This window comes from Asparagus officinalis, unplaced genomic scaffold, assembly GCF_001876935.1.
Source record: "Asparagus officinalis unplaced genomic scaffold, Aspof.V1 AsparagusV1_Un93, whole genome shotgun sequence".
NCBI classification, from domain to species: Eukaryota; Viridiplantae; Streptophyta; class Magnoliopsida; order Asparagales; family Asparagaceae; genus Asparagus; species Asparagus officinalis.
Genome location: NW_017972359.1, coordinates 79,946 through 105,104, shown reverse-complemented (window position 1 = coordinate 105,104; position 25,159 = coordinate 79,946). Strand labels below are relative to the sequence as shown.

The window sequence follows — 25,159 nt, the reverse complement described above, 5'->3', positions numbered from 1 at the left end:
CTAGGGTGGGTTGAGGAGCAGTGACGGATAATTTTATTGCTTATTTCCAGGCTCACACCAGTGAATCGATTTCGCACTGGGTGGGTCTGAGGTAGATGTGAGTGATTTTGATTATTTCCAGGCTGCAACCAGTGAATCGATTCGCACATGGGGTGGGTCTGAGGAGGGCGGCTGATATTGTGAGTTATTGATTATTTCTAAGACCACAGTGAATTGTTTTGCACTGGGCGGGTCTGAGGTACTAGTGAGATGTTGGTCTAACGCAGATATCCGATAATGTGACTTTGACTGCTATGTGAGATGTGAAGCCAGTGACCTGTTTATAGGATGGCTACTTACCCAGACCTCGCTTGTCTTGACTAGGTATGAGTTCTTGTGAGATGTAGGCCAGTCGTAATTCTTTCATACATAGGCCGGGGTTATTATTTAATTATCTACAATTTGAGACATATGGTATATACATGAGGGTTTCCTTGTTTGGATTATTTCGCTCGACGTACTACGTCTCTTGTTGTAGATTATTAAGTATTAATTCCATCTAGTGTATGACCCTGTTACTTGGATGATTAGTTGATTCTAGCTGCATGACTCTGTCACCCGATTGATTTTGGATTCATATGTTATCATGATTTAGTAGTGTTTTCATGTTGATTTGTGGATTTCAGTTGTACGTTCTTTTGTTGTTTCTGTTATCGTATCGCTTTCTGCATTGGGTTTTCGTTCGCTTTCTTTTCTTTTGTGGGGTCTTGCCGTGTGCCATACACGTTGACGTACACCTGCTTTCTCTGGTGTACGTCAGACTTAGAGGAAGAACAGGTTCAGCTGGGAGATCATCATGAGCCAGAGGATTCTCAACAGAAGTGTCTTGCAGATAGAGTTGAAGAATAGGCCGAAGCAGTTATCTCTTCTTAGTTGATGATCTCAGTTGTTCTTGTAGTATTTTCCTTTCTATTACCGTTGAACGATGTAGTTTACATTTTCTTCAGTATTCATTTGTTCAATTTATATAAGGGCATGTTTGACCCGAATATTAAGTCTCGGAAGATATTCATTGTGATATGTATAATTTTATTCTGAGGTTGTCTATTATATTCTTGCTGATTGTGATCGGGGACCTGTGACTTCACATTGTATTTAATTCTAGACGCTTAACGTATTGGATTGAGAAGAAAAGAAAAGAAGACAAAAAAAATAATAGTGTATATTTCTCCTCAATCTAATACGTCGCGGGCTTGTTCACGTTCCGATTCCCCGATATTTTAGGAAGCGGGCGTGACAGGGGCCCGTAGACGCACTTCAGTTACAACTACCGCACGTGGTTTGTTTTGGCGCTCAGGAGTGGTGTTTGCTGGAACCGAGCAATGCAAGCATGCATCCCATGGATTTAATATTTTCACCGGGAAAGAAACCCACGGGGACCACAATTTGATGTGAGGAGAATGAGCTCATGAGGGTATTATGGTATGTCCTTATTGGTCAATTTTGTAATACTTTTTCTTCACTCACTAGTTTACTAGTTTCTTTACAATTTTTTGGGTATATAAAATAGAACAATTAAATTTCATTTACATACCACCTGTATGGTGTTGCCAAATATTGACCGTTATTATACTAGTTTTTTTTATGTTAACCAAAAAGAAATTTTTTTTTGTGCCAAACATCCAAGTGACTTTATGTTGGTACTGAGGAATGAGGTGGAATGGAGTATCCATTACCACTTTTTATTAAGTGTACTAAACACAATAAGTGATTTAAAGTTAGAATGATAATTTACTTGTAACTTTTATCTTCTAAGTTATTGAGAAGTGCAGTGAGAATCAAACTTTCAAAAATATCTTAATTCTTTATCGTGACCAACCGTGAAAAATGAGAATAAGCATCATTCACAGATTTACTTTATTTCACTCCCTTATTTCATTCTCAATTTGGCTCGATTCATGTGTACCGAACAAAGTATTAGGAGTTGTCTTTACTCTTGAGCCTTTTTGGCCAGAGGAGCTAGTTTGAATTGGAAATATAGTAGAGGATTTTAGTCTTTAAATCCTAAGTTTTATCTCCATTTATTTATATACACGCGGCCTACTCACACACAAAACCACTTCTAACTTTAAGCCGGAAACATCAGATACATAGTATTTTGTATATACTATTTACCAAAAGAAATCAAAATCCGAAAAATGTCATTGTCTTCCTCCTCTTTCTTTGCACATAATCCATTATTCCCGTGCTTCTCACACTCTCCGTGCTTCATTTGGACTTCCCTTCACTGCTACTCCTCCCTCTCCTCTCTTGCCTCATCCTTCTCCTCCCAACGCCCCTCCTCCTCCACTCTCTCATCTTCAATTCTGAAATATACGGTTTAAGTTATTATAGTAACAATTTAAATTTGTTATAATTACAGTTTACAATAGAAAAGATCGGATAATTTAGAACGAGAGAAGAAACATGTGTATGTGCGGAGATGAAGTATGAGCAAACAAGGAGTCAAGAGGAGGGGAGAGGGTGAGAAGGTGACAAATATTTAAGAGGCAAGAGAAATGAGGAGGACTAAAAGGACATTGTGGAATTTTTAATTTCTTTTGTAAGTACTGTCTATAAATAGCGCGCAATTAACATTTTGGACTTAAAGATACAAAATGATTTTTTTGTGTGGGTACATAGGTATCGTTAGGAGTATTTGGGTTCGCAAATAAATAGGAGATCGGTATAGTTTTGGATTTAGGGGCTGTTTGGTTGTATGTTTTTACCATGTAAAAGGATGGAAAGTGTAAAAAAGTGGGTCCCAATGTCAGCTTTCATCACTTTCAATTGTTTGTTTGTAGTTGTGAAAATAGTGTAAAGTGATTTCATATGCTGATGTGGCTTGTAAAATGATTTCATAAAAAAAGACATGATTTTAGGAGAAAACTGACATTGAAATCAGAAAAAAATAATAAAAAATAATTCCAACCAATATGATCATTTGTGTAGGTACCACTTTTTACACTTTCCAAACAAACAATTAAAGTTACATTTGCAAACCAAACAAGCAATTTATGATTCCAATGTAATAAAAAACAAACAAAGAAAAGTATATAAGTAAAATTGATGAGGTGGACAACAACTTTCTAAGTTATGTCATAAATACACAACTTTACCAACAACAACCAAACAGCCCCTTATAGGTAAATATCCCGTAATTTTATCCGGCCCAAATTTGAGTGGGCTAACACGACCTCAGGCTAACCCGTTCTGTTATTCGACCCGACCCGCTTTATTTGCCTATCGTAAGCCCAACCCGCGAGATAAAATGACAGTGAAAACCCGAAGACGGGGGCGACGAATCGCCGACGATGAAGAAACGAAACCCGCCGTCGGCACTAAACCCTAACTGGGATTCTCTGAAGCAAAACCTCAACCCCAGAGTTACAGTTGTTAGTGTTTTTCTCATTATTTGCTTGTTTTAGGGTTTTAACTTTCATCATATGTTTGGTTGAGTTAGTTTAAACTTTATGATCAACAAGGATCGAGAATTGGTTTTGAATGCCCTCTCAACGTCAAGAATTTGGAATCAAGTCAGAGTCTTTGATGAGAGTGGAAAATACTGGTAAATCTTTGTTGAAAGAGGATTGTAGACTGAATTTATGTTCTATACAGTTCTCATTCCGTTTGAAACAGACTTAGATGTTGGCGATTGCGGTTATGAAACGTTAAGATCGCATGCTCTTGTCGAGCGGAGAATTGGGGTGTCACTTTAACAGAAGGGGCTTGAGTTTGGTTGAAAATATAGGACAAATTTTCAAAACAGTCCTATTTGGACTTTTATTTGCAAAAAACGACCGGTTTCGAAGTTATTTTTAAAAACCGACTTAGTTTCAGACCTGTCGCTGAAACCAGGTCGGTTTATGACTTTTTTTTTACGAGACTCCCGTGAAGTCTAGCATATTTTTAAACTTCACGGGAGTTGAACTCCTATGAAGATTAAATTCTTCAAAAATCTTCCCATGAGTTCAGCTCCCGTGAAGATTTATTCAGAGAACAGATTTCACGGGTGTTGAACTCCCGTGAAGTCTGTTAGAGTATTAAAAACTCCACGGGAGTTCAACTCCCGTGGAGTTACAGGCCAAATTTCCCAAAGAATCGCTCTCTGGGAAATTAAAGCTTGTAACTCCACGGGAGTCAAACTCCAGTGGAGTTTCGTCCTCCCCTATATAAGCGCGGGCGTACTCGTGAAGAGTCCCGATCTCACTTCTCACGCCCCCGCCCCAAACCCTAGCCGTCTCTCCCTCCTCCCAACCACCGGCGCGCCAGACCATTTCCGACCGGCGTCCCCATTTCCGACCGCCTTCCCCCATTTTTGACCGCCGGAACCGCCCCTATTTCCAACCGTCGTCGCCGGTAGTCCCGATCCTGCCGTTGTCATCGGAGTTTAACAGATTGAAGGTATAGTCCTCCAAAAAAATTTATTCTCTTAATTTCTTGTATTTTCTCACTATTTCATGGTGATTACATGTAAAAAATTAGATTTTAGAATTTTATTGTGAATTATTTATGAATTTTGTGAAGAAAACTTAAATAATTTTGTCGATTTAAAGGGGAAATGATCAATAATGTAAAAATTAGTGTTACTACATAAGTATGACATCAATTAGATTTTAGAATTTCATTGTGAATAATTTATGAATTTTGTGAAGAAAAATTAAATAATTTTGTAGATTTGGAGGTGAAATTATAAAAAATGTAAAAATTAGTGTTATTATATATGTATGACATCAATTAGATTTTAGAATTTAATTGTGAATAATTTATGAAATTTGTGAAGAAAAATTAAATAATTTTGTGGATTTAGAGGTGAAATTATCAAAAATGAAAAAATTAGTGTTACTACATATGTATGACATCAGTATATGAATTTGGGTAAAATTATGGTTCCCTAAAATTGATATAGGATTTAATGGTAAGTAACAATTAACTTTTAAAGTCTTTTCGTGTAATATTATTTTTAATTTTTTTACTCTTCAGAGGTAACGATGAACGATCGAATCATAATTTTTTATTCTTATGATGGGAAGATTAACTACCTTGAAAATAATATACCCGTTTATGAAGGAGGTGCGATGAGACCGTTGTTTATAACAAAATCGTGTACTTTCGATGAGTTGGTTAATGAATTACACAAACTTAGATTAACCAACTCACGTGAGTATCACCTCAATGTTATTTACAATTATCCTGTTGTGGGGAACAAGACAAGCGACATTCAAATATCAAGTGATTACAATATGGGTCTCATTGGAGTCTTACATGACGAGAAGCGTTCGATCGAATTGTTCACTGAAAAACATCAAAGGAATTTGGGCAAAACATTGAATTATGATGGAATGTACTCCCGCATGTTGGAGGACCCTGATGTTGATTCCGTTGGCTTTTTATCTCCTCAACAAGATGAAGGTTGGACTCAATCACAATATATGAGTGGTCCTCCGTTTATGGGCACTTCGAATGCTTTCAATACTAACACGGGAGTTCAAAAAGATAATGCAAGTGTTGAATCTGAGAATGATGATGAAGAGGAGGGCTTACAAATTAATAGCATGACCTTGATATCTCCTCAACAAGATGAAGGTTGGACTCAATCACAATATATAAGTGGTCCTCCGTTTGTGGGCACTTCGAATGCTTTCAATACTAACACGGGAGTTCAAAAAGATAATGCAAGTGTTGAATCTGAGAATGATGATGAAGAGGAGGGCTTACAAATTAATAGCATGACCTTGATAGATCGTGATAAAGGGGATAACCACCACATTGACGGGTGTTATGCTAATATTGAGTATGTTGTCTTAGAGGATCCGCCACCCGATGAACTTCAAGGAGAAGAATGGATTGATAACTTCATGATGAAAAGTGTTCCTATTAACAGGATAGCAGGGGGCGGGGAAGAGCGAGGGGGAGGGGGAAGAGAGGGAGAGGAAGGAGATGAGCTATATTGGGTTGTATTTAAACTTATTTTGTTAAAATTTGTAACTTTTATAAATTTTCAAATACTATATTTTTGTGATTATTGTTCATATATGTACTCTTTTTGAGTATTGTTTGATTCATGCGTGTTTAATTCATGGTTGAATCATATCATATATATATTGTAGTAATTGTTGTTGACAGGTAAATAGTTATATATATGAGTTAAACATGTAGATGTATACAAAACATGAACAGCACAGCAGCCTGTGCATGTTTTGTAAAACCTGCAGCTTCACGGGAGTTCAACTCCCGTGAAGTTGGAGTCTAAATTTCACAGAGCGATTCTTTGGGAAATTTGGCATGTAACTCCATGTGAGTTGAACTCCCGTGGAGATTTTAATACTCTAACAGACTTCACGAGAGTTGAACTCCCGTGAAGTCTGTTCTCTGAATAAATCTTCACGGGAGTTGAACTCCCGTGAAGATTTTTGAAGAATTTAATCTTCATGGGAGTTAAAATCCCGTGAAGTTTAAAAATATGCTAAACTAAACGGGAGTTGACTCCCGTAAAGTATCGTAATTTTTTTTTCAGAAACCGACCTGGTTTCAGCGCCAGCGCTGAAACCAGGTCAGTTTTTAAAAATAAGTGCAAAATAGGTTGTTTTTTGGAAATAAATTTTGAAAGAGGTTGGTTTTGAAAATTTGTCCATCCTGAAAATATAAGAATGTGACATCCAAAGTGAAAGTTGTGATACCAGATATAAAACCTCGACTGAAGTGCTTGTCACTTGGATATATTGTGGCGCATAAGCGGGGGCAATGTGAAGCATTTACGAATCCTGTGGCTTACAGAATGCCTTATGACCTGCATTATGTTTCTCATAAGAGGGTTGGAAATTAATCTTTAACTCACTTGCAGATTGAATGGTAGGAGAGTCTTGGTACATTAGTTCTCTAACTGAAGTTTGATGTGGCACCCACCAAGTTTTTACTGATTTTTGTAGTCTTTGCATTGCTTTATCTCGATTTGTTAGTTGTTACGCACCATTCTACTTGAGGAATATTCATAATGGGTCATTTTAAGTATATTCATCCTTCAAGTAATAGAGTGAGAAGACACCTTTTGAAGGCACCTAGCTAAGCCTGCAAGAGAGAGTTTCCTATCTAGTTAAAATTATGCAAGAGAGAGAGGCGTAAGACTTCTCATTCAAAAGAACTAAACTAAACATTATCGTAAAGGAGTTTTGTTGACATTTGTGAATGCCTTGAGCCCTCAAAAGAATCACTGAAGCGCAAAACAAAGTACATCGAAAGTACATGATTCGATGGATATCTAAAAGCAAATAGTTCAATTAAAATTTTAGGCATCACTAGTTGAAAGTTGAAACCACACTTCCACCTTACTCAGAGATCGGAGCTCAACCCTGTTATGGTGATGAACGAACAGCAAAGGAACCTCCTCGCAAACACCAAGCCTCTAATATTTTAGTGCGTGGTCTTGATCAATGATTGGTTTTCGGTTTTCCCTTCTACTTGGGTTTGTGTCCTACCCCTTCCTGCTACATTGACAATGAACTAGAGTTACATTGGTGTTCACTCCTGTAACACTATTTATTCAAGGTTTTTTTATCCTTAAAGTTTAATGCAAGGTTCTTGAATTTTCATTGTAATTTAAGATCAATGAGAAGGACAAACTTTTTTTTCCGCTGATATTTTCTTATAGAAATTTTATTTTGTTGTAGGTGAATGCATGGGGAAACGTTGTATATGACGAGTATGTTCGTCCACTAGAGCCTGTTGTGGACTTCCGTACGAATATCAGTGGTATCCACCCTTGGAACATGAAGAAAGGTTAGTGCTCCTGAATTGTTGCTCTTCCTCTTGGATTTTGAACTTTCCAAATGATTGAGCGGTTCTGTCTTTCCATATAAGACTGTTTTCTCATGCAAGTTTATGACTGCAGCAAAGAACTTCATGATTGTCCAGAAGAAAGTGGCAGAGTTGATCAAAGGAAGGATCCTTGTAGGGCATGCTTTACACAATGATCTGAAGGTTGCAGAAAATAGGAGTTTTCCATCTTTTTTGATAGCATATGTTAATTCTCCATGCTAGAGCGGCGGTTGATTTTCCATTTTATTTCAGGTATTATTATTGAGTCATCCAAAGAAGGATATTAGGGACACTTCAGAATATAAACCCTTTCTAAGGTAAATATATTTCACTGTAAGGGACTTCAAAAACCGGCATTTAGAATATTGTCAGAATAGGTTTTCCCCCCTTCTTGCTATTACTTGCTAACACTTGAGGAGCAAATTCAGTAGGGACGGGCGGAGAAGGGCTCTTAAGGATCTTGCAGCTGAAATACTTGGTATCAGGATCCAACAAAAGCAACACTGTCCAGTAAGTTGAATTATTGACCTAAGAACTTGACTGGAATTAAAAGGTTGATATAGGTGCTCACGCTACTCATTTGTCTTCCAGGAGCATAACATTATCACAGCTGTATAAATAATCGCTCTATAAATGTGTATTGTCTGCCAACTTCTGTTGTTTTAAACTATAGATTTTGAAAATGCTTACTCTCGATCTCTCTTATTTATGTTTATAATGACTTGGGAAGTATGCAGCTCTGTGTGTTGGATTCTCTGTTACAAATCCGGGATTATTGTTAGTTCATGAAGATCTATTACCCTCATGAAATCACGCCTGCTACTTTGAATATTATATTAGCTAAAAAATTTCATGTGGGCATTCTCGTTGAACTTGAAACTTTTGTGCATCACAATCATAAGTCGTAAACGCAACAAAAACTTTTGAGTCATCAGTTTCTTTTAATGATTAATGATACAGATTTCATCTTTATACTTTACAGGCGACAAACCCTTTTATGGGTTAATTTTGTCTTAATATCTTTTCTATAATCATTACCCTAAACATCGATATAAGAAACGATCATCAGTTTTTGTTTAAGTAACATAACCATCATGTTTTATGCATTTTTGTTCAGATTCAGGATGCCCGAGCCGCCATGCTCATTTATAAGAAATACCAAAAGGCATGGGAGAAGAGCATTAAGAGGCTTGACAAGCTAAAACAGAAGATAAAGAAAAAGCACAAGAAGAAATCAATGGAGAAGGCTGCAGCAGAATCTGATGAGACAGTAGTGCTTTCCTAGTTAAACATGTCTTTGTTGGAGATTAAAGAGAGCTGATGATTATCACGCAAGAGAGAGGAGGATTTCCAGCATTTCACCTCATGTTGGGTGATAATTCTAAAGGATCACCCTCATCATTACAAGGATACCGTGCATCATATTTTTGCTGCAATTACTTAATTGTTGGGTTTAGTCTATAAGCTCTATATGAGTAGAGGTTTCTGATGCCAGTATTCCAAAAGAAAGCTGACCGACAGTGTAACAATGTGAGCGGATGACAGTGCAATACTGGGAATTTGCAATGGCATGAGTTACAAATTTGATTCTTTTGATGCATCATTTGTGCTATTCTTGAACCTGTAGGGTATTCTTTTATCATTGTGCTATGCACCTCTAGGTACAACCTATGGAAGTTACTTAGCACTCTGTCCAGTACTGAATATGGGCTCACTTTCATGCTTCTGCCAGAATATATAAGTCAAATTATTAAGAACAATCTAGTTGTCTTGAAATTTTTGTTGTAGCCAATGACCTCAACTGTGATGTTGGGTAAACAGAAAATTTTGAAAGAGAGAATTACGTAGAGAAAATGTTATCCAGTCACTTGCACTGTATGCAAAGATCATGTTTATGCTTCTGGGAAGAAAAAATAACTTGCAGTCACTTGCACTGTATGCAAAGATCATGTTTATGCTTCTGGGAAGAAAAAATAACTTGAATTGACTGATTTTGAAAGAGAGAATTACATAGAGAGAATGTTATCCAGTCACTTGCACTGTATGCAAAGATCATGTTTATGCTTCTGGGAAGAAAAAATAACTTGAATTGACTGTTATGGTTTTAGAATCGAAGAGCACGTCTTGCACGGAGTCAATGCAACAGTAACACCTCCAAGAGATGCAAACCTCCTGGGCATATATGCTCAAGCACAGTTCATCGATAAGACACCTACAACAGCTTCAACAAATTAAAGCTTCCAACATCTAGCAAATTTATCTGCGACTTTCGCATCCATATTAGATGCATCAAGAAGATGCTCTTGGACTCCCTTAATTAAACAGAAAAAGAAAAAGCAAAAAAGTATGGTTACAATTTGGAGTTATTGACATAGTTGAAGCACATAAGCTGCCAGTATTTAAACTGCCCCCATGAATACAGTTCACTTTGGGAAAAGGGCATAGCTGCTACCTCTGGTAAATTATATACACATCAAGGAGTTGAGGGACTACAAATTGCTCAAATTTCAACGATTGCTGCCAGAATGCACTCTTGTCCTGCACATTCTCGTCTTATGACACATACATGGTAAGGTTGTCTTATGTCATATACATGGTAAAGATTCCTCATCTTGTAGAAACACCAAAACACTGAAATTTGGTTATTCATCAAAACCCTGTTTCTGAGATGATGACCCCACTTCCCATGACCATCACTTGAGCCTCTATGTCAATAACTACGTTCCGTAGTATTTATTCAAGTCCTCAACAGAATAGCCATATGGGAGACTTGGTCCATAAACAGGGTTCCCATTAATATGCGTTACCTGACCTGAACCATCATAAAAATGTAGACCATTGGCCTTCTGATTAACTAAGTCATTAACCTTCTGATTAACTAAGTCAGCAGCTGAATAAAAACTTTCAGCAACATCTTTCTGGTTAGCCTTCGCCCTTGCCTTACAATACCACATGCTATCCGTAGCATTCTCTGCATTAAGTTTCCCCATTTGTCGCTGCAAATCAACAAGAGAATCACTTGCTACCTTTGCTTTCGCACTCTTCTTTGCATCAACAAGCTTCAACTCTAGCCTGTATAAGGCACAAACATCGCAGTTGTTGATCTCATACTCATAAAGATGCCACTCACAGTTGTTCAGTGGTTGTGGATCCATGTAGTAGGACCTCTTCAACCCTCCAAACTCCTTCATTACCTGCTTCCTGGATTCATGCCAGCCACGTCCATTGTAATCTGGCAACGACCTCTGTTTTCGATTTCCACTTTCAAATGCTCTCCTTGGCTTATCAAAGAAGAGCCATTCTCTCAGCGACTCACCCTCAAGAACAGATAGATCAAAGAGCTCTGCAGAAAAGATCATCAAGAATCATTGTATTACATGATAACTTTTGGCCTACTATGTCACAGCAAACTACTCTATTATTACACAGAAGGCAATGTGAACACAATAAGAGAATTATTAAAGCCCCCCCGATCAAAGAGCTCTGCAGAAAAGATCATCAAGAATCATTGTATTACATGATAACTTTTGGCCTACTATGTCACAGCAAACTACTCTATTATTACACAGAAGGCAATGTGAACACAATAAGAGAATTATTAAAGCCCCCCCGATCAAAGAGCTCTGCAGAATGAAATTCACCTTTTAAGTTCAGTTAATACATAAATACATAAACCACCTTTAAAGAGGGTTCTGACAGCAACCAACCACCTTGGCCTATTTCAGATGGAATTTTGATTAAAATATTTTAAGTATTTGTTCTCACATTCCAACCTATTATTTTCATCTTCCATTGACTTAATCATCTTGCCCATCTCTACTAGCTCAGCCTTCAATTTCTTCTTCTCAGCCAAGCATATACATTTAAAGGTCAAGGTGGCTAACTACTACCAGAACCCTTTACAGGTAGTTTCTGCATTAATTGAACTTTACAGATGGTTTTCGTATTGTCACCCGATTTGAAATGGGTTTCTGTGAAAAAAAAACCCATTATTAAATACCAGTAAGTAATATAGCATCATATACATACCCGGGGCATTCACTTGTAGTTGCACGCTCCCTCACATTCTGGGAATACCGACACTCTTCCCTGTGTTTTTGCAGCAAGAGCAGCAAAAAGCGGACCATCTTTAAGATCAATACCTCCAGGTCTCAGCACTGGGGTCATACCAGGAGGCCCTTCACTCACTGCCATAGTAGCATGAAAGCTGCTGCAATAGTCTTGACACCATTCTGATACTTGTGCAGGTCTCGGACAGTCCCAGAGTGCACATTTTGGCCTTAAGTAAGCAGAAGCTGGAGGGGATATTGCTGGAAGCAAGTCTGTGATGTGAGACAAATCCTGATAGTGGGTAATATTGCCACCATTCTGTCCATTTCCGTCAAAGGCGATATAATGAGTATGGGCCATTTCATGGTGCAGACTGAACTGTTCATAATTTAAATGATTAGTCTTCTGGCAATTAGTGGCAGTATGGTTTGCTCCTGAAGGAAGGGTGTTTTTGAACTGATCAGCACAAAAAAATCCATGTTTTGGTAGTTCCTGATAAACAAAATAGTCCTGCAGGTTCGAGTGAGATGAAAATTCCTATTACAAGGTTAAGACCACTGATGGAGGAAAACCAAGATACAATGCCAGTTTTTATAATAAGCAACTTTAAAAGAAGAATGTATAAAGCAGGATGCTGCATTCAGGAGAAAAGAAAGCTCGACGGAACATTCCACACAAAACTTTGTAACTAATTCTTAAAACTTTCTGTGATAAAAGCATAAAAGCAGCAGCAGCAGCAGCAATATCAAGGAGCAGGCAACGGAGATGGAGCCAGTGAAATATACAATTCTTAGAACAATTTTTTTATTCCTTAAGAGTCCTCAACCCAGGCAGCCACCTACTGCATCTTTAAACAATCACAGTGCCCATTAATAAATACTTCGCACTAATAACCTAAATCAGTTACTTTTAGATTAACATATCAATACTAGAAGCAAGGCACTGATCAAAAATTTCAGATCAGCTAATACGACAGAAACCAAAAGCTGGAGAGAACCAAAAAGAAGCCCATAAAGCCAGCTCGCATCTCTTAACATCCCTAGACACAAAACCCGAGAGACATTGATCAATGCATGCATGCACATGTGCTCACACACGCATACGTGTACACTTCCCTCACTACAATCTTCACCAGAGCCTTGTTTCAGTTCCTTTATTATTATTTTTACTGCACACTTTTATTTGATGAAAAAGTAAAATAGCTGGCTAACTTCAATAAATCATCACTCTCATTAAGATTTCTATACAATTGGGATACATTATGCCAGGAAAAAAAAATCTATGTTCTTGAATAACATAGATAACACTATGAATTCAAACCTCTTCAACACAAGCAAAATATCTTAATATTCAACAAAAAGAACCGAAGAATATCGAGATATATGGGACCTTTCTCAAGAGTCATAGGCCTCTGTAAACGTGCTACATGTCAAATGTATCCAATGACAGCATAATTTCACCATATTCTCAACATTGGCACAATAGTACCAAGTAAAGTAAAACATGTTTCCATCACATATTGCGTTACAGATCAATGAACATTTCTGTTCTTCCGACATAAACTAGACATCAAATACCAGGGAGGCCCATTATAAAATTTGGTATTGTCTGCATGAGCTTAAACTACATGAGAAGAAGTCACATCCTTACAGATTTTATGCAAGACCTTGCCTTTTTCCATATGCCTTGATCCAAATTAGGCAGCAACAAAAAGGATCAATGTTCTGCTAGTGGTTCAAGACTTGATAATCAACCTGCTTATATACTCACATTACCTAGTGCTAGGTGGACTACCTAGTCCATAATGGATCAATCCACAACGTCCACCATGATTTACTAAACTTGAAATCTTATAAATGAAATATCATGTTTGTAATCCATCCATCAAGTGGGGTTGCTGGTCCATTGGTAAGATGAGACTCCACATTTACATAAACCACTTCACAAACAGCCTGGTAAGTGCTCAACGTGGTTTCTTATTTTTCTCTCTAAACATCTGTCTTTTACATGTAATAAACATATCATTCCGTTAAAATTTTATTTGCAGGTACTTCAACATACAACACCACTTTCACTCTTAATTTATTTATAAAACCTTTCTAGAGGCTTCCATTCTTTATGAGGATATAAAAAATGTCACGGCGAAAACTCAGAACTTCAAAGCAAACAAAGATGACCCTAGATGTACATGAATTTTCCTACAGCTAGACTTTGAATTAGTTAAAAATACAGTATCTATATGATAAATAATTATTTTAAGGCAGACAATGTAACTCTTATGAGTGCTATGAAACGAATATAAAGAATCAACTCCTTCCATTCACCTGCGAAACATTTAGAAATCTGATAAAGATTCGCATTTTGACATGCGAATTTAACTAGGCATGACAGCAACAGCTATGTAATTTGTTAAATTGTGAAAAGGCTATGCAAGAGTATGAGCTCTACACTAGAGTATATGTAAGTGTGAACGTGAAACCGCGTGAGGAGAGTCAGTGGGGGCCACCATGTGATTGAAGCAAAGCAAAGACGCGTTTTGTTTTTTTTTTTGTTTTTCCTCATTGCGGACATTAATGCAAAGGCCCACCCGATTGTTATGCTGTAGGTATATAAATAGCATTTATTCGGTGACTTAGGTTTTGGGCGTGTGCAAAAGAGGGGAACGCAGAGATTGGCTTTTGCGGCTGGAGAAAACTCACGGCTATGCAAAAGAAGCAGACAAGGGGAAGAAAAGCAAGGAGCCTATTTGAGGGTTTAGATTGTGAGAGTTGTAAACCCATTGTATTCTTTTTCTCTTTAATAGTAGATCTCCCCCTCCTTGCCCCGTGGACGTAGGCAGTTTGCCGAACCACGTAAAATTGGTTTGTTTGAGTTTGTAGCCATTGTAATAGTTTTAGGATCCCTCGACAGGTCAGTCCTAGAACTGATGAGAGGAAGAGCCGATATCTCGACAGGTCAGTCCTAGAACTGATGAGAGGAAGAGCCGATATCTCACTTGGTTGAGATATCCGCTTCATATTCTTGTCTCCTTGGTGAGACGGGAATTCTTATTGCGATCTGACTCTCTTGTTGTGCACCAGAAACTCTGCCGAAATTTTCGCTGCGCACAATAAGTGGTATCAGAGCCCAGATTCCAGATCTAGGGTTTGGTTGGAGGAGTAGATCAATTTGGAGGACCGTTTAGGACTTCGTTGGTGATAAAGGTGGGATCTTTTGGTAAAAACTCTATCTTTCAGTTTTGGATCTATTCTTTGTTCGTTGGTGCGTAAGATGTCGGGGAAAGAAGGTGCTTCGGGTGTCGAGGGTGGTTCTTCTGGCGCGAAGACCATTCAGAGTTTGAATATCCACTCTATGAAGATAGATGTGGAGAAGTTTAATGACACAAACAATTTTGGATTATGGAGATGCGAGGTTTTGGATGCGCTGAACGCGCAGAATTTGGAGGATACCTTGGAGTTAGATGGCAAGCCAGATGAGATTGAAGAGAAGGTTTGGAAAAAGATGAATCGAACGGCGTGTGGTGTGATTAGGTCTTGTTTGACTCAAGATCTAAAATATGATGTGATGAATGAGACTTCTGCGAAGAAGATTTGGGAGATTCTCGAAAGCAAGTATTTGACCAAGAGTGTGGAAAATCGCTTGCATTTGAAGAGGAGACTTTATCGTTTCCAGTTGAAGAAGGGAACCTCCATTAGAGATCACATGAACCACTACACAAAGCTTCTTGCGGATTTGGCGAATGTGGATGTCAAGATTGAAGATGAGGACAAGGCGTTGCTGTTGTTGAGTTCCTTGCCCGACGAGGAATATGAGACCTTCGTTCTTACTCTGATTAATGGGAAGGCATCACTTTCGTATAGTGAGGTCACCGCTGCACTTGTGAATTATCAGCTTCGAAAGAAGGATAAGGAGGCTTCGGTTGAGCCGGTAGCGGAGGCGTTGGTCGCAAGAGGGAAGGGTCCAAACCGAAAGAATTGGAAGTCACAGTCTAGAGTAGGAAAAGATCAGTGTGCTTGGTGCAAGGAGACTGGTCATTGGAAGAAAGACTGCCCAAAGCTCGACGAATGGATGAAGAATAAGCAGAAGGGAAAAGGGAAGCAGCCATCATCAGAAGCAAACATTGTATCGGATGGTAATAATTCTGACTCTTCTATTTATTCGCTTTCTATCAGTCCTACAGATAGCTATTCGGAGGAATCTTAATGGATGTTGGATAGTGGTGCAACCTATCATGTGTGCCCTAGAAGGGAATGGTTCTTCAGTTTTGAGAAGCTGGTGGATAGTGGTGTGGTGTACATGGCTGATAACCGTGCATGCCAGATCATTGGGATAGGAAGAATTCGCATAAAGATGTTTGACGGGACTGTTAGAAAGTTAAACGATGTGAGATATGTTCCTTCTTTGAGGAAGAACTTGATCTCGATTGGAGCTTTGGTTGGAGAGGGTCTGAAGGTTCGTGTTGAGGACATGGTTCTCGAGATTGCGAGAGACTCTCGTATTTTGATGAAGGGCGTCAGGAGAAATAACCTGTATTACTTGACTGGAGGTATAGTGGCAGGTGAAGAGCTGACGACTTCTGTTGATTCGACTAGACTGCGGCATTTGGAACTTGGCCATTCTAGTATTGATTCATCGCATAGATTGAAAGAGGGTGCAAAGACCTGCAGTTTGAAGTCCAGTGAACATGTTGATGTGAGCAAGAAGACCGAGGTGAAGTGTGGCACCTCTATTCACCGTGCTAAGGATCGTTCTGGAGGAGTTCACGTGGATGTTTGGGGGCCTTCCAAGGGGACATCATTGGGAGGTAATAGGCGTTTGGTTTCCTTTGTTGGTGGCTGTTCTAGGCGGTTTGGGTTGCAACCAAATCCCCGATGGATAAAGTCCTAGTAGTCTCTAACAGTTTGAAGAAGTGTGTGACAGACAGAAAGGTGAAGGTACTCCATTCTGGTGGGAGGTACAAGATGGACCTATTTCTGTATTGGAGCCGAGCTCACGGCATTGCGAGACACTTCGTTGGAAAGGAAATCTTGGGGTAACTAGATAGGGTGGCAAATTTGAAAAACCGTGCCTTGCTGGAGGAGGATCGGTGTTTGTTGTCAAGCAATGGTCTGCAGAAGAGTTTCTGGACTGAGGCTTCGACATATTCGAGCCATCTTATTAAAGAGTTGTCAACTGCTGTGATAGGAGGTAAAACTCAATTGGGTGTTAGGTCTGGTAGTGTCACTTCGGTTGAGGCTTCGATGAGGGAGCTAATTGACCTTAGAGGTATCGCAGCGGGTGGAGAGTGATGCTACTCCACATTGGGTGAAAATTACTCCAGATCATACTGCATTATTTAGGATTCCAGCTGAGGTGACACGGCTTGGAGATCATTTGGTTTTGGATGCAGATGATGAGTTGGGTTTTGATTCGAGTGTAGCTGGTAGATGCAGTTTGGGTATGACCATTGGTTCACCTCAGGTGGAGGTGTTTGAGGTCATTGGAGGTGCTATCAGCCGCAGAGTAGATGATATTAGAGAAGGGTTGCGAACTCTTCTATTGGATTGAGGCTTTTGGAGGCCATTTGGGTGAACTACGTTCGGCTTGATTCCTTGGGCAAGAGGATACGTAGGCAGTCTTATGATGCAGCCGGGTTGAATTTTGATGGGGGTGAGATCGATTTGGTGAGTTGATACCGACATTTGGAGAGTGTTCGCATTCTCATTTGGGCTCTTGACTTGTTATGGATTGAGTCTGTTGTCGTGAATTGTTTCCCGGTGTACTGGACACAACAAGTGAGACATTTGGTTTGGTTGGTGTCGACTCAGTTTTGAGAAAACTTCACCGATGTGAAGAATTGTGAACGTGAAACCGCGTGAGGAGAGTCAGTGGGGGCCACCATGTGATTAAAGCAAAGCAAAGACGCGTTTTGGTTTTTTTTTTTGTTTTTCCTCATTGCGGACATTAATGCAAAGGCCCACCCGATTGTTATGCTGTAGGTATATAAATAGCATTTATTCGGTGACTTAGGTTTTGGGCGTGTGTAAAAGAGGGGAACGCAGAGATTGGCTTTTGCGGCTGGAGAAAACTCACGGCTATGCAAAAGAAGCAGACAAAAGAGGGGAACGCAGAGATTGGCTTTTGCGGCTGGAGAAAACTCACGGCTATGCAAAAGAAGCAGACAAGGGGCTTTGGTGAAAACGCAGAGCAAAGAGGAGTTTTTTGTGTGCAGGCTTTTGTGCTTTTGTAGAGAGAGATTGTGTGAGGGATTTGAGAGATTGTGTGAGGGTTTAGATTGAGTGATTGTAAACCCTAGTTGTATTCTCTCCTCTCTAATAGTAGATCTCCCCCCTCCTTACAACGTGGACGTAGGCAGTTTACCGAACCACGTAAAATTGATTTGTTTGAGTTTGTGGTCATTGTAATAGTTTTAGGATCCCTCGACAGGTCAGTCCTAGAACTGATGAGAGGAAGAGCCGATATCTCACTTGGTTGAGATATCCGTTTCATATTCTTGTCTCCTTGGTGAGACGGGAATTCTTATTGCGATCCGACTCTCTTGTTATGCACCAGAAACTCTGCCGAAATTTTCGCTGCGCACAACAGTAAGCTCAAAACAAAATTAATCCCTACTAATACAAATATTTCTATCTCACTAAATTATACCTGCTGATAAACACCAACCCCTCCCCCTTGCATGCTCCCCAACACATTTTCATCGTGTAACTCCACGGGTTCCGTCTTAGGGTTTATTGCCACCAATTCCTCCAGCTTGCTAGTCGCATCATCTTCCTCCTCCCCAATATGCAGCAGCCTCCAGATCTCCGACGAAAGATCCGAACCCCCTTTACTATTCCCCTGTTCACCAAAAGCAACCAATCTCAATAACCAACAAACCTCAATCAGAAAAAAAAGTTTTCTTTTCTACATGATCCTTGATGAAGAATCTCACGATGAGGGAAGTGGCTGGCGAAGGCCTCGCAGCAGCATGGCCTTCCACTCTCGAGCACTAATGAACCTGCTCCTCGATGACGCGGCGTCGCCACCGCGGCTCTCCCTGCGAGCAGACTGGAGGTCGGAGAACATCCCCTGGAGGTCGGCGACGCGGTTCTTGGCCTTGCTCTTGAATTGCTGCTGATGATTGGATCCTTTCCCCATTGATCGATAAATTCTTGATCGCGAAACCCTAGGGGGAAGAGAGAGAGAGAGAGGAGAATTTGGGAAAGAGGAGATGAGAGTGGGAGAGTGGATGTGTTTACTTTACTTTTGGTCGGAGCTTTTCTTTTTCTCCCCTTCTTTCTGTGGTTTTTTAGCCTTCTCTTTTTGACTGGGGACTGATTTTAGCTATTATTCTTAATTTCCTAGCGATGAGGTGTCTAATTCTGTTGAGGAAAAGGCGCGGACGCGGCAAAGGAGGACAAAAGGGGGGAGAAGTTCGGTACGACACCTGAGCCCTTGAGCGGTCGCGGTCGAGGTATGGATGATGGATGATGCGCCTTAACATTTGGGCATCAGTATAATAGAAGGCAGCATTGGGGCCTGAGTCCCGGGCCTATAGTGGGCCTGAGAATAATCAACATGTCTGAAACTTATTTAGGCGTGATCCGTGCAGGGTGGTCTATTCTGGTCCAGAACCCAGCGACTAGCTTGGTGGGTAGGGGTGTCTATTTGGCCCGCCGGGGCCGGGCCCGGCATGGGCCCGGGTTTGGCCTAGAAACCCGGGCCAGATCGGGTTCCAGGCCCAAGTACGGGCCGCCTTGATAGCGTCCAATCCGAGCCCGGCCCGACCGTAAAAATGACGGGGCAATATGTCCGGCCCGGCCCGGTGCCCGGCCCAACCGCAACGGTCACATAATGTGAATTATGTGACCATTGTGGGCAAATGCCCAGCCCGGTCATAACGACCATTTTGGTTGTTTTTACCGTCTTGCCCCTAAAAACGGTAAAAAACGGTTAAAATAAGGGTATTTTAGTCATTTATCTAGGGGCTGCCTCTATAAATAGAGGGGGTTTTATTTGTTTTCCTCATCCAAAACTCATATACTTCTCTTTAATACACTCTTATACACTCTTATACTTTCTAATAATCGCTTTAGCTCTCTAATTCTTCAGTGAAATGGCTTCCGGGTCTGATTATGAAGAACACAACCCAACTCTCGAAATGAGTCCTCCTACTACAGCTATTCCTACCGATCCTACCGATGTTGATCCCGAATCCGGTGGCGACGATTCTACACCAAAAGCTCCTAAAATGCCGAGATCCGATGTGTGGATTTTTTTCGAGAAGATAGACGTCACCAATGATGAACACAGTAGGATCCTCAACCAGAAGGCTAAGTGTGCATTGTGCGGCAAGATTTTTCAAGCTCATCATAAGAACGGCACCAACCACCTTAAACACCATTTAGATAAACACAACAAAGGGAAGACGCCTCAAGGTGATATCCGATAATCTATGATCTCTCAATCCTCATCTTCTGGAAGTCCCGATAGTTGGAATTATGACACAGTCCGTACCAGGAAATGCGTCATCAGGTTTATCATTCTTAAAAATCTTCCTTTTAAATTAGTAGAAGATGATGAATTTAAAGATTTATTTACAGATGGTTTTGACCCCACATTTAAAAAAATTCTCGTTAAACTTGTCAACGTGATATTTTAAAACATTATCAGGAGGAACAAGGAAAAATAATTTCTTATTTTTAAAGTTTAAATTGTAAATTTTCTTTAACTTCTGATATTTGGACATCTAAAGTACAAACTGATTATTTATGTATTACAACATACTGGATTGATAAAAATTGACAAATGTTTAAAAGAGTTATTTTCTTTATAGCAATTGAAGAGTCACATACTGGTATTAATGTTAAAAATTTAATAATTGAAGAACTTTTAAAATTAAAAATTTCAGAAAAAATATTTTCTCTTTAACTAGATAATGCAAGTAATAATAATATAACTGTTGATTTTATCAAACAATCTCTGTCATTGCCATGCCATGGTGATCTTTTTCATATTAGATGTATTTGTTATATTTTAAATTTAATTGTTCAAAGTGCATTTACTGAAATTAAACCCATGATAAAAAAGGTTAGGACGATAACTTATATGTATAATGCTTCTGAACAAAGAATTAGAAGATGTAAACAATTTTGTAAAATAAAAAAAATGTAAAACCTAGACTGATTCCAAAAGATGTTGACCGTAAGTGGAATTCCATCTATGCAATGTTAAGTATAGCAATAGAATATAAAGAAATTATAAATGCTTTTATTGCTTTTTATGCTTCTAGTTCTAGCTCTGGTAGCATGTATGGAATTACTGAAGATGAATGGATAGTCATAAGTAATTTAAAAGAGATGCTACAAGTTTTTATGATGCTACAATGTTATTATCTGGTTGTTATTATTCAACCATTACTTTAGCTGCTTTACAAATTTTAAATATTCAAATTTTTTTAATAAATATTGCATAGATGATTATTTTGGAAGTATGATTTTTCAAATGAAAAGTAAATTTAATAAATATTTTAGGCCTATTTCTATTATTTTAGGCATATTCACATTACTGCTACTGCTCATCATAATACTATTAGAAATTATTTTCAAAACTTATATGATGAGTATGCAATTAAATATAGTGTAGTTACACATTAGTCTACAGATTTGGCTTCTTCGAGCTCAAGTCAGGGGTAAAAGTATAAGTTTTGATAGGTATGTAATAGTAGCTGAGCTAACTGGTAGATCAGAACTTGGATCATCATTGGAGGTTTTTAAAATTGATCAATATTTAACTACTTCTTTAGTTAAATGTCAAAATAATAATTTAGATATTTTATAATGGTGGAAAATATATGGAACAGTTTTATATCCTATACTTTCCATCATGGTTCATGACTTATTAACAGTGCATGTTTCGACGGTAGCTTCAGAATCCGCTTTCAACATAGTAGGACGTTTGATCGACAACCACATGACATCGTTAGATCCGTATACTGTACATGCGGTGATGTGCTTACATGATTAGTGGAGGTACGAGAAGAGAACGTAAGGCATCGATCAGATGGCTGATATTGAAGATAAATTTGAAGAGTTGGGACTAACAGATAGATATAAAGAGTAAATAATATTCATCAAATTATAATTTTTATTTCTTAGCTAAAAATTTATAATGAATTATTTTAAAAACAGTTACAAATGATAGTGATATAAGTGAGTAGGTGCCAACCTAGTTGGGATGTACTTGTTGAATATTATATCTCCATGATAGTATTTTGATGATAACAATTTATACAATGTGTGCTATACAAATGCACTAACTTTTATATGCAGATTTCAATATCAGAATATGAACAAGTGCAAGTTGATTTCAAGGTATTATGAAGTGAAGAAGATGAAGAACATATGAGATAATGTATTTTACATTTTCTTTACTTAGAATTATTGTACAAGCCTTGATCACACACACGCACACACACAATATTAGAACACACTAACACAGGCTTAGTGTGTTGGTTAATAATAGAAATCCCCTATGTTAACCATTAGAATTATAGTTAAAACTTAAGTATAAAAACTTTTTATTTCATAATTTTTACTCTTAGTAGTCGACTAATTAGAATAGTAGTCGACTACTTGTGTATAAAACTTAAATATATGTTTCTGTGAATTTATAGTATAGTCGACTAATATGAATTATAGTCGACTACTTAAGTGTTTGACAGAAACATAAGTTTCTGCCATTTTACAGTATAGTCGACTAATCAACATTATAGTCGACTACTGAAGGCAAATTTCATTTTACAAGTTTCTATCAAAATACAGTGTAGTTGACTAATGAGCATTGTAGTCGACTACTGAGAAATTTTCTGAATACACAGAGTCTGTTTGAACTCAGTGTAACTAATGAGCATTGTAGTCGACTACTGAGAAATTTTCTGAATACACAGAGTCTGTTTGAACTCAGTGTACTCGACTAATCTGTATTGTAGTCGACTATAAATACAGTTTTTTCAGAATTCAAAGTTTGAATTTATGACTGTTTATAGCCGTTTTTAAACGTTTTTAAAGATTAAAAAGTTGTCTTTTCAAGGGCTATAAATAGGTTATCTGTTCAGAAAAAATGCAGTGACTTACATACCTATAAGCTTTGATTTTTGTGCATTTTTTCAAGTGGAAAATATTCGGATTTTGAGAAAAAGAAAAGTTTCTGAAATTGCCTCTGAACATCATTCAAATACTTATTGTTTAGGCAATTTACAGAAGTTAGAATCATTCCTAAGCCACTACTACACTACACTACAAATCAAGGCTCATAGGAATTGAAATTGTTGCTTCAAAAGTTCTCTCAAGTTGTGAGAGGAGTTAATCTCTTGGTTTAGAGATTGGTGTGCAAATTGGTAAGGTGTTTGTCAATTGGTGTTGCAATTTACAGGGACTTACAAATTGGTCAGGTTTGCTTTTGATTTTGTAAGTTTATTCAAAATCATAGTGGAAACTCTCAAGCAGGATTTACTTGGGGACTGGATGTACACCGGATTGGTGGAACCAGTATAAAACCTTGTGTTTGTGATTGTGAATTTCTGAGATTGCCATTTTTCTTTGCAATTTATAATCTACTTTGCGTAAATTTTAACAGAACACTATTCACCCCCCCTTTAGTGTTCTAGTGTATCTATTTCAGATCCTACATTTGGTATCAGAGCAAGGTGAAAGATGACATCGACAAATACTTCACAATTCAAAGAAGGTCACTCAACAAATCGTCCACCAATGTTCGATGGATTGAACTACAACTATTGGAAGTGCCGAATGAAGATTTACCTTCAATCAATTGGCTACGAACTTTGGAACGTCGTGGAAACGAAATATGAGAAGCCAACAACTCCTTTTACAGAATGGACTACTTCTCAAAGAAATAATGCAAATTTGGATTCAAAAGCAATGAATGCATTATTTTGTGCACTTGACAAGAATGAGTTCAATAGGGTGTCAATGGCCACATCTGCATACGATATTTGGCATACACTTGAGGTAACTCATAAATGTACAAATAAAGTTAAAGAATCTAAAATTTCTGTTCTTGTGCACAGATTTGAATTGTTCAAGATGAAGGAAAATGAGACTATTGGAGAAATGTTCACAAGATTCACCGATATCACAAATTCTCTCATTGGTCTTGGAAAAACATATACACAAGTGGAAATGATAAGAAAAATACTTCGATCACTTACTCCATAATGGGAAAAGAAAGTTACCGTTATTGAAGAAGCCAATGATTTGTCAACTCTTACGGTTGAAAATCTTATTGGTAATCTTATGGCATATGAAGTTCAAATTGAAGATAGAAAGAATGATGAAGAAACAAAGAATAAGAAAGTTCTTGCATTCAATACTATTTCCGATAAAGAAGATTCAGACGATGATGATGAAGAAATGGGCATGTTTGCATGAAAATTTTGGAAATTTATAAAACGAGGTAATTTTAAATCTAAGAGTTCAATTTCAAATAACCCTCTTTGTTTTAAGTGTAATAAACCAGGTCATATGAAGAAAGATTGTCCAATGTTGAAGAATAAGCAAAAATCAAGTTATTTCAACAACTTCAACAACATTCAAAATAACAAGAAAAGGAAAGCAATAGCAGTCACTTGGGATGATAGTGATGAGTCATCTTCAGATGAAGAAATTGAAGAAAAGGAAAGTGCTCACATGTGTTTCATGGCACAAGATGAAGTAAGCGAAAATGAAGAACTTTTAGATGCTTTCAATGAACTATATGAAACTTTTGTGAGATTAAAGACATCACATAATTTTCTTAAAGGTGAAAATAAAAGATTACTTAAAGAAATTTCTGATTTAAATTCTTCTACTTTTTCTAATTCTCAATTAATTAAATAGAAAGGAAGAAAATTATTCTTTGCTTAAAGAAAATGAATGTTTATCTAATGAGAATATTTATTTAAAATGAGAATGTAATAATTTAAAAATTCGCATTAATAGTTTAGATAAAGATATTTCTTCTTTTAAATCAAAATATGAGGATATATGTTTGAATGTAAGCAAATTTAATAAAGGTAAAGAAAATCTTAATAACATTCTTTCTTTTCAAAGAGAATCACAAAAGACAAAAGGATTAGGTTTTCAAATTAATAAAAACAAATCAAAGAATACAATTTTTGTAAAACCTTCTTGTGATTTGCATGATTATAAATATGAAAATTTGTATAAAAAGAAATCAAAATTCTTTTCTATTTGGGTTCCAAAAGAATTATCTTCTTTACATAAGAATTTTTATA

The 25,159-nt window shown here is 37.9% G+C and overlaps 2 protein-coding genes across 2 annotated transcripts; one reads left to right on the top strand and one right to left on the bottom strand.

Annotated features, from left to right (window-relative positions):
* The first annotated feature begins 3,332 nt into the window (after window positions 1-3,332).
* LOC109827212 (RNA exonuclease 4) lies at window positions 3,333-9,433 on the top strand. The gene is made up of 6 exons (XM_020394176.1): window positions 3,333-3,413; window positions 7,686-7,794; window positions 7,907-7,995; window positions 8,086-8,150; window positions 8,265-8,343; window positions 8,951-9,433. Exons 1-6 carry the CDS (start codon window positions 3,333-3,335, stop codon window positions 9,116-9,118), a joined length of 591 nt encoding a protein of 196 aa, XP_020249765.1. The 3' UTR covers window positions 9,119-9,433.
* Window positions 9,434-10,050: 617 nt separating this feature from the next.
* Window positions 10,051-19,196, bottom strand: LOC109827219 (transcription factor VOZ1-like). Its single transcript, XM_020394184.1, is given in 6 exon segments — window positions 10,051-11,176; window positions 11,863-11,874; window positions 11,877-12,420; window positions 18,529-18,720; window positions 18,815-18,853; window positions 18,856-19,196. Coding segments are annotated over 6 exon segments (1,578 nt in total). The 5' UTR covers window positions 19,021-19,196; the 3' UTR covers window positions 10,051-10,550.
* Between the last annotated feature and the right edge of the window lie 5,963 nt (window positions 19,197-25,159).